The sequence below is a fragment of the Suncus etruscus genome, chromosome 1, assembly GCF_024139225.1.
Source record: "Suncus etruscus isolate mSunEtr1 chromosome 1, mSunEtr1.pri.cur, whole genome shotgun sequence".
Taxonomy (NCBI): domain Eukaryota; kingdom Metazoa; phylum Chordata; class Mammalia; order Eulipotyphla; family Soricidae; genus Suncus; species Suncus etruscus.
Genome location: NC_064848.1, coordinates 65,742,330 through 65,759,839, shown reverse-complemented (window position 1 = coordinate 65,759,839; position 17,510 = coordinate 65,742,330). Strand labels below are relative to the sequence as shown.

Below are 17,510 nucleotides of genomic sequence, written 5' to 3'. Positions count from 1 at the left end.
GTCCCGGAGGCAGTCGCTGCTCGTCGCATCTTCTGAGCGGCTCCAGGAGGGGCTGGCCAACAATTCCAGCCTCCTGCTGCTTGCAGGCTGCTCCGTGCACACACCCTTTTCACCTTGGCTAGTTTCTCCTCACCCTGGGAAGACTGGCTGTCTCCCCCCCTCACGTCCCCCCAGACTGCACCCAGATTTGGAGCCGCGTCTCACGTTCTGACACTGACCCTTTGTTTGCTGTGCACGCTTTTATCACAGCACTGGTATCTGTTGCAGGCTCTGGCACTTGGGTACAGTTTGCTCAGTGAAGCCCTGGGTGGGGGTGTGTTTGCATCTCTATCAGTCATCTAGCCAGGCCTGATTTCTTTGCAAGGATGTGCTCCCCAGTTTTATACCGACTTTGGGCATCTTAGTCCTTATTGTAAACCTCCCCCCCTTTGATGCCCGGTGTTTTGGGATGCAGACATGAATCTCTTCCATTCTCAGGTGTTGCTTCCAGTTTTGCTTCTCTTCATTCTCCACTAAAAGCAGACAGCTGAGCTTTCCCTGCAGACACCCACCCACCCAACCACCCCAACTCGCCGATTTCTGATACTCCTTGTGGTTTCCAAACTTAAGTCCTGTGCACTTAATACTTATCCAGATATGGTGCTAGACTGTTTAGGATCTCGGGTGCTTATCATCAGGAGTGCTCACTCGCATGCTTCTATATGTCACTTTATCCTTGTTTTTTTCTGCTAACTTGAGCGTGTTTGGGGAGGATATTTTCAGGATCATAGAATGAACATTCAATATGTTGAATGCAATTGGATTAAAGCCTTTTAAGGCTTTTTGAAAAATTGAGCATTTTCCCCCTAAGTGAAACTACATCCTAGTTTTCGCTCATTTACCAGCTGTTAGTGAAGATGAGTGATTTAAATCTTTTTAGAAGGAAGTAGAGGGTCATAGATCCTATGTCCAGCTCACTGGGTTCGATTGTCTTGACACAAGAGGAAAATGCTGTTTCATAACCACAGAATGTACTTCGGCCAGCCAGTCCTTGGGAGAGTGCAAGGCATTTTTAGGACTGAATGAAAGTTGATCGGCTAGGCGTCACTAACTAATTATGAATCACTAGTGTCATCTTTATATACAAAAATAATAGTTACAGAGTGGTGGAGGGAACTGAAAAATAAGCATAAGCTGCCATCATAGCTTTGCAGTCATACGGAAAGAATAAAAAGGATATAGAAAGGATAGAAAGAACTTCAGTGCATTGTGAGCAAATCACAAAAGAAATAAGAATAACAACTTTTTTGTTTTGTTTTGTTTTTGGTTCGCACCCAGCAGCGCTCGGGGGTTACTCCTGGCTCTACGTTCAGAAATCACTCCTGGCAGGCTTAGGGGGACCATATGGGATACTGGGATTTGAACCACCATCCTTCTGCATGCAAGGCAAACACCCTTGTCTCCATGCTCTCTCTCTGGCCCCAATAACTCAACTTTTAAAATATCTATATATAAACTTTCTATTTGTGCACTTAGAATCACACTTACTTAGACAGGGATTTAAAAGTGAAGAGGCACAGCTGCTTTATTATAAAAGTGAGACTAACTTGAGAATAGTTAGTTGCAGAATTTAAACTGGAACCCACTTATTAGTTGAGACCCAAGTTTAAAAAACAATTTGAAACTACCTTTGGTATTAAAATTTGCAATGTTTACGAATTTTATATTAGTGTGCTTACAATGTCAATATTTATTAAAAATGTGTAAGATGGTGGCAGAGAAAGGTGGATGTCAGTGGATGAGGAAATTGGACACTGGTGGAGAAATTGGGGTTGAAGCATTGTATTCTTGAAACTAATCATTAATAACTTTGTAATTCATGATGAATTACACCACCACACCACCTCCAAATTAGTGTGTTTATAACAAATTTGTCTTGGATTGGAATATTTAGAGAGTAAATTATTCAGTTTCTGAATATTGGTAATCTTTTTTAATAGTGAAGCTTTAGTTAAATCATACTAAATAGGGGATCTAGATTTCTTAATGTTTTTATCATAAATGCTGCATAGTTGTGAGATCTTCTAAAGTAAGATAGTTTGGAATTTAGTAATTTGTTTGAAATATTTTTTCTGTAAAGTTTTAAAAATATATCTTATTGCTTACAGTTTTGTTTTCAATTTATTTTTATAAAAATATGAGTGGTTGGGCCCGGAGAGATAGCACAGTGGCGTTTGCCTTGCAAGCAGCCGATCCAGGACCAAAGGTGGTTGGTTCGAATCCCGGTGTCCCATATGGTCCCCCGTGCCTGCCAGGAGCTATTTCTGAGCAGACAGCCAGGAGAAAGCCCTGAGCACCGCCGGGTGTGGCCCAAAAAACAAAAAAAAATAAAAATAAAAAAAAAATGAGTGGTTAACATGCAGTTCTTTCTCATAGTCTATAAGCACAAAAAAGAAAAAGATAAGACATTTTACTTGGTAAGATCTCAGTGGTACTTGGGCTTCAACTCAGCTAAATGAGTAGATAAGACAACTTTGTTGGCATTTGCCCCAATAGTAATCTGTTACCTGAAAATTCAACTAGGAGGTAGGGGCCTTGCATTCTACTTGCCTTAGAATTCTTTGCCACCATTAGTCTTCCAAGAAGTGAAAGTCTTTTTTGTTTTGTTTTGGGGCCACACCTGGTGACATTCAGGGGTTACTCCTCGATCCTGGCTTGGGGAGCATATGGACGCCGGAGGGGGAGAGGGGAAATCAAACCATAGTCTGTCCTAGGTTAGTGTATGCAAGGCAAATGCCCTACTGCTTGCGCCACCACTCCAGCCCCTGAAAGTCATTTCTATATCTAAGATTTGTTGAACTCTAGCCCCCCCTCAAGGGTCTGGTACATGAGTAAACAAATAAGCATAGTATTGTGTGAACACATCACTGTAGAAGTATATATAACTTGGATGTGATAGAAAGGAATAACAGTCTTAAAGAAGTTATATCAAAATCTGAATAGGGAAGGAAGGGTTCACTACACTGGGGTGAGAGGTAGGAAAAATAAGCCAAGTTGAAGAATAAGTAGTCAAAGGAAGTGCTTGGAAATCATGAGTTACTGACTATGCCATGTCACACCACAGTTGTACTTTATGCCAAGATTCTGAGATGATTCAAATGACATTTTTTAAAGAAAAATTGCTTTAACTCTAGTAGACTGGAGAATGGTTTGAGATAAGAACAACTATATATTAAAGGTGAAATAGTAAGAGTTTGAATAAGTGATGCAGATAAAGGAAACAGAATGGAATAAGTTATTCTGAATACTTAGTTTGAAACTGATCTGTTTTGGGTAAAAGAAAACCAGAGCATGCTGGCCAGCGAGATAATTGAAAAGACTGGAGCACATGCTTTGCTTGTGGAGGAGCTCAGGATTTGATCTCTATCACTATGTGGTTCCCTGAGCACTGCTAGGTGTTGCCTCTCATAACCCTCCTCCCAAAATCAAAGTACATATATGCCTTTGCTTTACAACAGTTTATACTGTTGTATATAAGGAATTAACTCCACTTAGCTCCTTATATGTAATGATTCAATGCATATTAAAGCAAATTACTTTGAGTGGAACAGTCACATGTTTGCTTTTTTCCTTTTAAATAACTGCCTGTTTAATTAATATTAGGTTACAAGTTTTCTGATATAGTTAATTAAAAAGAAAATCTAGATCACTAAGGACTGGGATAATACAAGTGAAACTAGAAACCAAGAAATTCTCTAATGAAAGGCTCTTTCCAGTATAGGACTTGCACAGCCAAACACTTAATGGTTTGGTTTTCAGCATGTTAAGAATTAAGGTAATGAACTGAGTTTAAGCTTTTGTCCTCATTCTGTTGTTTGAGAATTGTGAAGAGTATAAATTAAATGTGTAGCAATAACTAGATGCAGGACATTGTTTTAGTTGCCACGCTTTTTGTTGTGGTAGGTTGTCAGGGGAGTAGCATAGATTAACAAAGAAATTTAGAGTTGATAAAACCAAGTTTATAATATAAATTATAACTGTGCAATAAAGGGAGTATACCTACCAAAAACATTGTAATAGAAACATTTTTTAGAAAAAAAATTATGTAAACAATATTTACCTTCTTCATTTCTTATATTGTTTTTCTTCTAGATGTATAATGATGGAATTGAACTGGCTTGCCAAAAACAAAAAGAGTTTGTGAAGAGCTCTGTGGCTTGCAAATGGAATCTCGCTGAAGCTCAACAGAAACTTGGTAGCTTAGCACTACATAACTCTGAGTCCTTGGATCAGGAACATGCCAAAGCACAAACAGCAATATCAGAACTGAGGCAACGGGAAGAAGAATGGCGACAGAAAGAAGAAGCTCTTGTACAAAGAGAGAGAATGTGTCTGTGGAACATGGATGCCATTAGCAAGGATGTTTTCAATAAGGTACAACCTTACTTTACATTGAACCATAATAAAAAGCGAGTGTGTATATATATATTCATATGTACATAGCAAGTATATGTATATATATGTATATATATCAGTTGTGATATGTATATATATCATATATATATGTATATATATTATCAGTTGTGAATATTTGGTAGCAAAATAACAATCCTATATGCAGAAGTATTCAATATTGATATTTTAATACAAAGTACTTGTTACAGAAACCTGTATCCCCAATAGAGTCTAATGTAATTATACTTTAATACAAATATATAGTAGCAATATAGACACAGAATAAAAGAATGGACTTGAGTCAAATTGCCTCAAATCATAGCTTTGTGACATGTTCACTTAGTTGCATTGGTAAGTCATTTAAGTCCTCTCGGGGCTGGCGAGGTGGCGCTAGAGGTAAGGTGTCTGCCTCGCAAGCGCTAGCCAAGGAAAGATCACTATGCGGTTCCATCCCCCTGAGCATCAAATGGGTGTGGCCCGAAAAAAAAAAAAAACCTCTCAATGACCGTCCCAAAATCTAGAGCAGTTATGAAGACAAATCAAGTATCATTGGGCTTGGTGTTTGGTAAAACTCAGGGTATTGCTTTGTCAGCTTATATCAGTTTAACAGTAATATGTAGTCTCTCAGTTTATTAAAATGTAAGTTTTGATATTTGCTAGTGTGTATTTACTAAACTTCAGATAATAATCTGGACCTAGTGTCACAGCATTATTACTGAAAGAATTACTAAATTATTTATGCCAATATTGAGATCAGTGTTCTATTTCTCACTGGACTGTGTAAGAATATCCTTTATCTTTTATATCAAAAATTGGACAATGAAAATGGTTTGCTTTAAATGTGTAAGTAATTATTTCTGTTCATACTCAACTCTCAAGCTTCAGGGATAGATTCTTCATTCATATCTAAGTCCACATTCACTCTTTATAAATATTGTTCTTTTCTAGATATCTCAATCTATAGCACTGCTTGCTTCTATCCTGGTATCCATTCTTAGCCCACTTTCCTCTCCCTCGAGTTCTATTACAGCAATAAATAATACATATAAGTAAATGTCAATACTGCTAGCTTCACCCCATTATTATCTCTAACTGTTGAAAATTATAAGAATAACCTAACTATGAAAACGTATGTAAAATAATTAAAGGGTTTCCTTTACTCAGTTCTGTTTCTTAAGATAAGCACTGTTAACATTTGTAAGTCATACCAGTTTATAATTTCCTCTTTCACTATTATCATTTAATGATTTGTTCTGTCTATGTAACTATTCTTAATGTGTATTTCTAAGAGTTATTTCTGGTTTTCATTTTTACCCCAAAGTTATATAAAAATATTTTTCGTTTTCAAGAGGAAATGATCAAAGTAATAAGTTGTTTCATAAATTTAATATCTCCTTACAGAGTGGTCACAAAGAAAATATTTTCATTTGTTTCTGCTTTTGTTTTTAAAACTTAGGTTCTAACATAGCCTACAAGTCACCTCAAATTAATTAGTACTATCTTTATGTTCCAGTCATTTGCTCAAAATCGTACATTGATTTTGTCTGGGAGCTTGAGACTTGAGAGGAATGGTCTAGATCTGCGCTGTCCAACTTGATAGCCACTAGCCACATGTGTTTTTGAACGCTTGAAATATGGCTAGTCCGAATTGAGATGTGCTGTAAGTGTAAAATACACACCAGATTCTAATGACTTAGTACCCCCCAAAAGAAAATTATTTTATTAATAATTTTTGTATTGCTTACATATTTAATGTTGGATATGTTGGTTAAATAACTATTGTACTTAATTTCATGTTTCTTTTACTTACTGTGGCAAACAGAAAAGTTTACAACTGTGACTGATTATATTTCTATTGGACAGTGCTGGTCTAGATAACAGAATAAAAGAAAAAATACATTTATTTTGAAAAAAACTTTTATTTTGAAACTTATAATAAACTTTTGTGTACTTCCTGATTGTAAACTGACAGAAAGCTAGTTTGCTATTTTTATTTTTGGCAATGATGATCTCTGGATTTAAATGTAATCACAGAATGTTCTGAAAACTGTTCTGCCAATTTTTCTGGCTAGCTAGAAATTTTATCTTTGTCTGTTTATGACTTATTCAACTGAAAATAAGCACTTCCTTAATAGAAATTTGTATAATTTCAGAATCAATCAATTTTTGGTCTCTACTAAGAAAAGTTTACCGGAAGGGTCTATTTTAAATTTATATCTTACAGATTTTATAGTGCATATACATGTATAATTTTTCTCTGACTTGAATTTTATTTAGTTATAGCAAAAACTGGAAAAATTAGGTAATAGTTGCAAATTTTTAATGGAATGAATAATACAGAATATAAACTATACATGTAAAGAATGTTTCTGTGTGAAAATTAAGTTTAACAAAAAGACTAATTTGTTTTTCTGTATATTTTCTGAAATCTGTAATTTTCCACACATACATAATTTTTTTTGGCGGGGTTTGGGTCACATCCAGCAACTCTCAGGGGTTACTCCTGGCTCTATGCTCAGAAATTGCTCCTGGCAAGCTCTGGAGACCATATGGGATGCCGGGATTTGAACCACCATCCTTCTGCATGCAAGGCAAATGCTCTACCTCCATGCTATCTCTCCGGCCCCACACACATACATAATTTTAAACAAACTCATTAGAAAAGTTTTAGTACTTTAGTAGAGTTTAAGAGATGAAATTTAATGATATCATTAGCATAACACTCTACCACCTCGATGTGGTCTCTATAGAAAGGATTGCTTAGCATCAATACTGAGAACATTCAATTAGAATAAAAAATCTGATTTTAACTTCAAGTTTTTTTCTTAGAGTTTTATTAATCAAGATAAGAGGAATGAAACAGAAGATGAAGATAAATCAAAATCATTTATGCAGAAATATGAACAAAAAATTAGATATTTTGGTAAGTCTGCTGCTTGAGTTTTCTTTTGTAATATATGGTGAGTAGTTAGGAAATGCACAGAGCAAATAAGAAGAGTGGTAACTGCAATTATGTCACTATTTCTGTCATATGATTGATTTTGGTTTCAGACATTATTGAATAAATCCCTGTACTACTTTATTTTGAGGCTTGGTGGAGATCCTCTATCAAGAATAGAAGTAGTTTATGTGGGGCTTGTTGACTGTCTTCTGCAAACTGATTATTTTTCAAATGGTTATCGTAAAACCTTTGGTTGACATACTGATGTTGTCCTTCCCACAAGGCTTTTAGAAATTTTGCCACCTTGCCTTTATGCCTAATGGATTTGACCTATTAATATCCTCTTATGATGGTTCTAGTAAAAGTAATCAGTCAAAATGGGGATATTATATACGCATTGTAATGCTGAGTTTAAATAGTGTTTCCTAAATTATGAAGTTTGGTTAGAGCAGGACTCTTTTCCTCATCTATAGAATCGAGATCCTGGAATTGTATTTTTTCCAACCTTGATAGTTGCTATTTCTTTTTGTGTTGTTGATTTATTGTCCCGGTTACCTGTTGGAGTTGCAGTTTGTTTTCTGTTCTCATCCATTCAAGTGATCTGTGTCAGTTCTGACGGGTCATTTACCGTCTTATCTTGCATTTGTGTCTGAATTTGTAGGAATCCTTCTGACAAGGCAAAGTGAGACCCAGAGTTCTTTGCCTGGGTTGCCATCTGTTGAAACATAAGCATATCCTCTTCCTCGAATGAGAAGCTTACCAGCAAATCCATTCATTATCCAGTTTTACCCATATAGGTGAATCAATTACTTACTTGTATCTGAGCATCGTCTTTAAAGTATCTTTCTGCAGCGGTATAGGTTTCTACTTGAGGTAAATATAAGAAGTTTAGTGAAAATGTTAAAGACAGAATATCGGTGGGTGGCATGCCACTTTTTCTGTATTTTAATAGTTGAATTTTGAGAGTACTGTGAGCTCTTTCAGTTATGCCTTATCCTGTGGGATTATAAGGTATTCCTATGATGTGTTTAATTTGCTTTTTGTTTTTTAAATGAGAAAAGATATTGGAAAAGTTCCCCTTGATACTCTTTATTCCTCTTCTCTGCTGACAATCCAAGCTGCTTCCTGGAACTCCGGAAAACAAAAGGGAAAGAGCATTTATTCCTGTCCAATCAAGCCTTTTATCTGAGGAGAAAAAGCCATCATACCTGGAATGTGTGACCATCCAGTTTCCCCTCCAATCCAAAGTGCTATATTCAAAGATCTGATGAGAAACAATGTGTAAAGATTGAGGTAGAAACAGACAAATCCCATAGATTACAAGACATAATTAAAATAGAGTGACAAGAGTAAACCGAATTGTGTAAAGATTAATCTATTAGTTGATACTACTTCAGAAAACAATTTAATCACATTTTTAATTTCATATAGCCTCTTTTGAGTTCCCAACTAGGTTGGTTTTTGTTTTTTTTTTTTTTTTGGTTTTTGGGTCACACCCAGCGCTCAGGGGCCTGGCTCTATGCTCAGAAATCGCTCCTGGCAGGCTCAGCGGACCATATGGGATGCCAGGATTCAAACCACCATCCTTCTGCATGTGAGGCAAACGCCCTACCTCCATACTATCTCTCTGGCCCCTCCAACTAGGTTTTGATATTTTTCTTTTTTGGATTTTGGGCCACACCGGTGATATTCAGGGTTACTCCTGGCTCTGCACTCAGAAATCGCTCCTGGCTTGGAGGACCATATGGGATGCTAGGAGATCGAAACGCGGTCCATACTAGGTTAACGTGTAAGACAGATGCCCTACCACTTGTGCCACCACTCCAGCCCCTGATTTTTTTCTTATTTTCTCTTTGCTTCCTGAGATTCTGCTTATTTTAGGGTATATAGTCAGCATCTTTCTTTTTCAGATTTTATGCATCGTGGCTGATAATTGCAGATCCTGAGTTGTTATTCCAATATATTGATCTATAGATCTATATTCCGTTCTAGGTATATATATAATTATATATAATAGAAATATATTATAGTAATAGAAATATGTGTACAAAACTTGAAATATAGCTTTTCCTTGGGGAAAAAGGCTTCCCCCAATAGAGAAAGGACTTCTCATAATATCTGGGTTAGAATGTGAGGAGCACAGGAATTTTTTATTTAGATAGGGAGGTAAGGCAACAGCATCTGCAAAGGCAGAGTCCAGTAGCAACATTTTGATCTGAGGATTGGAAATAATATGGTACTCTGAAAATCAAAATGCCACTTGTTTGGGGTTAAGATTCAGGACTTTTGGGACCGGAGTAGTGGTGCAAACTGTAGGGTGTTTACCTTGTGCATGCTAGCCTTGGATGAACTTCGGTTTGATCACCTGGCAACCCATATAGTCCCCCAAGCCAGGAGCGATTTCTGAGCTCATAGCCAGGAGTAACACCTGAGCTATTACCCACTGACACTGGGCATAAAACTTGCCAAAAGTCAGTGCCTTGATCAGAAGCAAATTTGTGAGTAAGAATGTCACAACTATCTAAGAAATACAGGCCACAGGCACTGTATATGAACCAATGAAACATTGCTTGGGAATATAAATTAGGACTGCCTTAATAAAGTAGTTTGAGCCAGGAGGGATAGCACAGTTCAGAGTGCCTGGCTTGCAAGCATATATGTTCACAGGCCAAAATTCTTGCTATCACTATGTCACAATCGTGCAGGATTCTGGAGGTTCTTATGTTGAATATCCTCTTTGTCAAAAGTAATTTTAGCTACTCTATAACCTTGTATATGCAAGTACTGCAACTAAATATATAAGTACCTCACCCAGGTGTGTGTGTAACTTGGATCACTGCAGCAGGAGCAAGGAGGGAAACTACCATATAGGGGCTGGAAAGATAACACAGCAGTGGGGCATTTGCGTTGCACACAGCCGATCTGGGACAGACGGTGGTTCAAATCCCTGTATCCCATATGGTCATGTGCCCCGTCCCCCCGTCCCCCCCCGTCCCCCCCCCCGCTGCCTTGCCTGCCAGGAGGGATTGCTGAGCATAGAGCCAGGAGTAACTCTGAGCACAACCAGGTGTGACCCCCCAAAAAAAACAAACAAAAAATGCAACAACAAAAAAAAAAGAACTACCATATAATCCAGCATTCCCATTTTTGGGTATTATCCAAGAAATTCAAAATTTTTATTTTAGGGACCAGAGCGATAGCACAGCAGTAGAGTGTTTGCCTTGCACATGGCTGACCCAGGATAGACCTGGTTCAATCCCTGGCATCCCATATAGTCCCCTGGGCCAGGAGTGATTTCTGAGCGCATAGCCAGGAGTAACCCCTGCTTGTCACTGGGTGTGGCCCAAAAAAACAAACAAAATATTTTTTAAATAATTCAAAATTGTAATGCAAAAAGCTACATATACCATAGTATTTATTGCATTATTATTTTAGTACTTAAAATATAGTAGTAACTTACTGCATATGGAACTTTCCATTACTAGAAGTTTGGAAAAAGAAGATATAATATATGGGATATACTATGAGATAGTACAGCTTGCCTGTAGGTGCCGACCCAGGTTTGATCCCTAGCACCTCAAAATGGATCATCCAACCCTGGGGTGGAGGCAGGGCAAAAAAAAAAAGAGTAATTCCTGAGCATCTCTAAATATGGCTCAAAACCAAACAAACAAAAGATGCCATATATGTATATAATATACTATTCAGTTATAAAAACAAATGAAAATTTTCATTAAAAACAAAATGAGAGGAGCTGCGGGAATTGTTTAAAGCAATATAAGAAGAAAATAGACAAGTACTAGATATTTCACCTAAGTCTGCAATGTAAAAAAATAAAATAGATGACTGGACAAAAAAATTAAAAATAAGTGGACTTGCTAATAGACTAAGATTAGCTGAGGAGAAAAGGTTAGAGTGTGAGAGAGATAGTAGGTGGGGTATTAACAAAGAAATTCAAAGGAACAAATGTCTTACTATTCTGGAAAAGCTACTGCTCTTGGGCAGTGATATTCAAAACACCAGTGAATTTCTTAAGCTCATTGCTCTAATTTCTTTTTCTTTAAAATAAGTTTCTCGGTCAAAAAATAATGAGTGGGGAATAGCTTGTCTACTAATACTATAGAATGTCAGGAACATGGCAAGGAGGGATCATAAACCTAACCTAAAATGTGAAAAAGAACCATTAATCCCATTAGAATGAAATGGAACCTGAATCAAGCCTTTACTTGATTGATAGCTGATCTCCCTGACATACAGTTGCATTATTGAGGTTTCAATTCTGATTTCTGCTACTGACAAATTAGGCTATGAATTGTGGTTTCTGCTATAGCTAGTCTAGGGAACCAGTGCATATTAAGGTTTTATTGTTTATACTACTGGGCAATTTTGGTTATTTCCTGGTTATCCTGGTTAGGTAGGTCCTCTTCTTAGAAACCTGCATAACCTTAAATTTAGTATCATGATTCTTTGTTTACATATTATATAAGTCATGAGATAGTAAAAAAAAAATCGACTTGACATTCACAAGTGATAATAAACAGTTGCTTTATCATGGGTTTTATGTAGGGTTCTAGTGTCTCATCATATAAGACTAATCAGAGCCTTACTGTTTCAAAGCCAGGCAGACCTGATAGCCACTCCCAGATTCACATTGTGGCTGTTTCTTAGTGGAAGTCCACATTGCCTTCTCACTTTGGAGGAGATATCAACCTATTGTTGCAACCTATTGGATTCCCAGAAATGTTACTAAGGTAGTAGGCTACCACATTTTTCATGTGTGCATGTATCTTAGTGAAATACCTGATACAAATTCTATTTCCTCCTCACCATGTACCTACCATTAGTGTGAAGTGGACCAACATAGAGTCATGTGGGATGATGAGGAAAAGTCCATTGGAACTTTGTAGCACAGTGTGTTGATAATGGAAATGTAGACTAAACAATGAAAGTTTAATTCTGCTTCTGCTAAGTGGATGCAGACATTTTTGCTATTTTCTGATTGTGGATTTAGAAAAAAAAAAGCACCAGAGTAATGATTACACTTTTATAGAGTATTCCTTTGAAATAACATCTGGCATAGAAACTGTAATTAAAGGCCCTAGCTAGATGCCTTCTAGATCTGAGCTGCATTTCAGACACTTGAAAGAGATACTATATTCTCTCCAAGAATCTGGATGGGCCATAAACAGTATTCTATAGTTTCAGATAATAATATTCTTTAGAGTTATAACTTTCTATTGGTTTTACACTTACAATTAGATAGAATTTGCCTAAAATAGTTTAATCATATTATTAAATATTATAAAGTATTGAAATCTTCCTTTCCCTCTGATTTGTACATCATTTATTAATATATTTGGTTGATGCTTTATAAATATAAAATCAGTTTAGAACTGGTCTGTTTTAAGTTTCACAAAAGTTTTGTTAAAAGCTGTATTTGAAAATAAAAAGCCGTATTTGTTTTTGATGTCACTATATTTATGATCATCAGAGTTGCTTTAGTTGTTTTTGTGCCTCAGATCTTGTCTGACAGTATTGGCTGGTATGGGAACCCAGGGTCTTGCACATATGAGGCATGTAATCTGCCACTTGAACCACATCTCTTGCATTTAGATGGTCTAATAGTTTTTTTATAGCATGTCATCTGTTCACTTAGCTGTGATTCAGCATTTGTGAGTTGTGTAGGATGTTGTCACTAGAGATTTTATCAGAAACTAAAGATTTGCATAACTACTATGGAATGTATCTATTTCATTATATTCAGTATATTTTATTATATTATCCCAGTCTCCTCGGTATAGTCACTTAAATACTATTTAAAAAAATATTTTAAAGATTCATTTAATATAAAGTACTCTTAAAATATAAAATAATAAAATATATAATTTTATCTTTTAATTTATTGAAGGAAGTACATTATGATTTTAATTTTATTTTGTAGAATTATAGGTCATTTTTTTCTGAAAAAGCTTTAATGTTTTGGGTGGGGACCACACTCGGTGACGCTTGGGTCACCTGGCTATGAGCTCAGAATCGCTCCTGGCTTGGGGGACCATATGGGACATGGAGGATCGAACCGTTGTCTGTCTTGGGTCAGCTGCATACAAGGCAACAGCCCTACTGCTGCACCATCGCTCTGGCCCCTGAAAAGTTTTAAATTTTTATAATAAATAAAAATATTTTAGTGGGTCAGAGAGAGAGTGTCGCAATTAAGGCACTTTACTTACAGGTGACCAATCTTGGTTTGATCCCACTACCACATATGTTCCCCTAAGCACTGCCAGGAATGATTCCTGGGTATACTGCCAGGAGTAAGCCCTGAGTACAGCAGATATGGCAAAAACAAATAAAAAAAAGCCCTAACAAAACTTTTTAAGGGTTTTAAGAATTAAAGGATGACTTACCAGTAGAAAAACCATTCATATGTGATTTCATCATTGTCACTGTGAATGTCTGACAAATCAGTACCTTACATGAACAAGGCAAGTGCTCTCCCTATTACTGAGCTATATCTTGGCCCTTGACAGTGTGATAAATGGACTTTGTTATGATTTGAATATCAGGAATTACTAGATTTCTTGATCAGTTGACCTTATAGCCTAGGAAGCATAGTAATTAGTAGGGAGAGAATGTATCCATGTTTATTTATTGTTTTGTATTGGGGGGGTAATGAGGGAATTAAGACTTATGTATGGAGATGCTCAAGGCAACTCCTGGACTCCTGGTTCTTTCTAGTGGGTCACTCCCTACACTGCTAAGGGACCATGTGGTGTGGTGCCAGGGATTAAACAGGGATAAACTGCATGCAAGGAAAGTTCCTTAACTCGTCTACTATTCTTCTCGTCATTTTTTGTACTGCACCAAAGCATTGTTAGGGACTCACTATTGTCTCTGTGTTTGTGATTTGCTCCCAGAAGTGTTTGGGACATTATGTTGTGCTAGGGATAGGAGGACATGGACCTCTTGCATGTAAAGTATTTACTCAACTATTGAGATCTTGCTCCTGCCCTGGATTTGGTTATAAATAATGATGAGTTCTTGTGCATGGTAGATTTAAATCATTTTCTGGTGGTAATTGATTGGGAGTGCAGAAGATAGGGGGCTCAGTAAGTGTAGAAAGAATCCAATTATCTTTCTGAAATTTATAACCTTGTTGGGAAGATTTTATTAGCACATTGAGAAATTTAAATGCTCAATTGTAATTTAAAGGATTAAAATGGAAAGGGAAACCAATAAAACCTGTATATTTGGGAACTATTCTAGGAATCTGGTAGAATTTTGATAGTGGGTCAATGCATTTGTATTTAGATACTTAACCAGAAAAATTAATAGGTAAAGAAATTATTAAAATATCTTAGTTTGTAAGACTCAAGCTTAGTTTAAAGTGTTTCTCAAACAAGATTGTTTCTCAATCTTGTTCTGATTGTGGCCCCCTTTTGACCTTATTTCTTTCCTGTGATTCCTTGTCCTACCAGTTGGTCCCCTAGATTCATGTTGTGGTTCCTCATGTGATTTTCACCTATGGCCCTTTGGAATGCCCTGGGTTCCCACAGAGAGCCAAATGGCCTGCAGTTAAGGTTGCTTTAAAGGACTAGACCATCTTTCATTATGGGTAAATATACTGATTGTTTACTTTTGTGGAAAGAGTGCCTGCTAACATTTATCAAGTGTTTATTCTCTGAGGTTCTATTCTACTTCCTTTGTATGTTTTAGCTCATTTAACCCTCACAAAAACCTAAGTTTTACTATTTGTATATAAGGAATGGAAACATAAAGACATAAAGTAACCACTACAGTATAAGGGCAATATATGTTCCTAGACAGTTATCTCTAGAATTTGTTTCCTTAGCCATCATTCTGTATTGTGAGTTACCGCCCATTTATAAGTTCAAAATAATAATTTAAGGTTTGGGGCTTTTTTACTAAGTTAAATTATTTTAGTTACCTAATTAAGACCCTTCCTACAAATGTCTGTAGGGACATATCTGTAACCATATTATCAATTCCATAATAGTTTGCTATGTGTTTTTATTTTGTTTTTCTTGAGGGAAGTGCATGGTTTGGATCACATTGGCAATGCTTAGGACTTATTCCTGACTTTCCTGACTCTCTCCTGGCAGTACTTGGCAAAACCATATGTGGTGCCAGGGATCAAACTATTGTATGTAAGACAATCCCCTCACCCGTGTGCTATCTCTCTTGTTTTGGTATGTATTCTTATATATGTATTTGTTTGAAGTAAACAGTAGACCTGGTATACATTTGGGGGGGCACACCCAGCAGTGCTCAGGGGTTACTTCTATCTGCACTCAGGAATAGTGATTGCTGGTGGAACTTGGGGGATCATATAGGATGCTGGGGATTAAACCTGATATACTGCAAGGCAAGCACCTTACTGCTGTACTGTCATCTCCCATGAATGCATTTTTAATTAACTTTATGTTAGACACTTAGTTTATAAAGTTATTTATAATAGTTATTTCTGATTAATATTCCAACACCAATCCCACCACCATTGTAATATTCCCTCCACCATGGTCATTCAGTTTCCTAATGTCCCTGAAGATTGCCCCTTGGCATGGATGAAATTTACTTTATATTTACTTAATATTGCTTGGTGCATTTAAAGAGTAATGGGATTATAGAGAAAAATGAATGAGAAGAAAATATGTGAGCATATCTCGCAATGGAGGGGTTTTATATCATTGTCTGAAACTGTATATTACCAGTTGAACATTCTGTTGTTTCTGATGTTGAGGTTATGTGGCGTAGAAGCCACATATCAGATGATAATGTCCAATCTGGTGAATTTATATTGTGAAACCATTACTAAAATTATGGAAGTGTCATGAAAGTGATGGCCCTGTACATGAATTTGAGAATCTGTGGAGCTGGGCTGATGAGCTCCTGTGGTGACAGTGTGGTTCAACATGGTTTGTAGAGGCCCTTGAAGGGCCTAGTGAGATCAGCTGTGAGGCCAGTTTGTCCAAGAGTTTTTCCTGTTGGTTTGGCTTTTCTTTGGTAAGTTACCATATATACTCGAGTATAAATTGAGTTTTTCCGGCATAAAATTTGTGCCAGAAAACCCAAACTCAGCTTACACTCAGGTCATACAGGTTATTTGATTTGGTCTGCTTGGAGGGGGTGGTGCTCCAGCTCAGTCCACAAGTCGCAGCTGAGCTGAAGAGGTAGGCATCTGAACTGAACTGTATGCCACTGAACTATTTAATGCACAATTTTCAGTGGCACATTTAATTAAGTGAAAACCCATTTAAAGCAGTAAAATCATGTAAGTAAATGTTTATAAATCCTGAATCCTTATAATCAGGGGTTTTGGAGTATAAGGATCCAGGATTTTTAACCATTTACTTACAATGCTTTACTGTCTTAAATGGTTTATGCACTTTCTTAAAGTTGCCATTGAATACTATGGGTTAATGTAGTATGTTAATGGTATACAGTATATCAAACAACCATGTATTGTAAGTGTAATCATGTATTATTTATTTACTGATTCCTCAATTATTATAATTGTTTTGGGTATATATATATATATATATATATATATATATATATATATATATATATATATATATATATATATATTGACCTCTTGTGCTGATAACTGGGCTGTGGGCTTTGCTGCCTGGAGTGTTTGTGGTATGCTTTTTTTTTTTTTTTTTAAGATTTTTAGAAATTAGTTTATTTAAACACCATAGTTTACATTATGAAAAATAATATAGGATTTTTTTTATAGTTACGAAGTTATTCATGATTTTCAATTATACAGTGTATGACACCCTTCACTAGTGCATATTTCCTGCTACCAATGTCCACAGTTTCCCTCCCACCCTACCTTTCTGGAAGACATTTTTCCTTCTCTCTCTAACCTTCCCCTCTCTCCCTTTCTCTCTGCCCCTCCCCCTTCCTCCTTTTTTTTGCTTTTTTAGACACTGGTTTCCAATATTGTTACTGAAGGGTTACCATGCCTACCACTCTATCTCCTTGCAGCACTAAGTTTTAGAATGATCATTTCCAATGATCATTGTCATTCTCTGCCCTAACTGCACTCTCCTGCTATTTGTAGGAAGCTTCCTACCATGGACAGATCCTCCTTGTCTCTGTTGTCTCTGGA

At 36.6% G+C, this 17,510-nt stretch overlaps 1 protein-coding gene across 1 annotated transcript in view; it reads left to right on the top strand.

The window, feature by feature from the left end:
* Nucleotides 1–17,510, top strand: part of CDC37L1 (cell division cycle 37 like 1, HSP90 cochaperone) — a 29,597-nt gene that overhangs the window by 369 nt on the left and 11,718 nt on the right. The window contains exons 2-3 of the mRNA XM_049774264.1: nucleotides 4,132–4,413; nucleotides 7,264–7,357. Coding sequence (XP_049630221.1) covers nucleotides 4,132–4,413; nucleotides 7,264–7,357 — 376 coding nt within the window. The remainder of the gene's footprint in view (nucleotides 1–4,131; nucleotides 4,414–7,263; nucleotides 7,358–17,510) is intronic.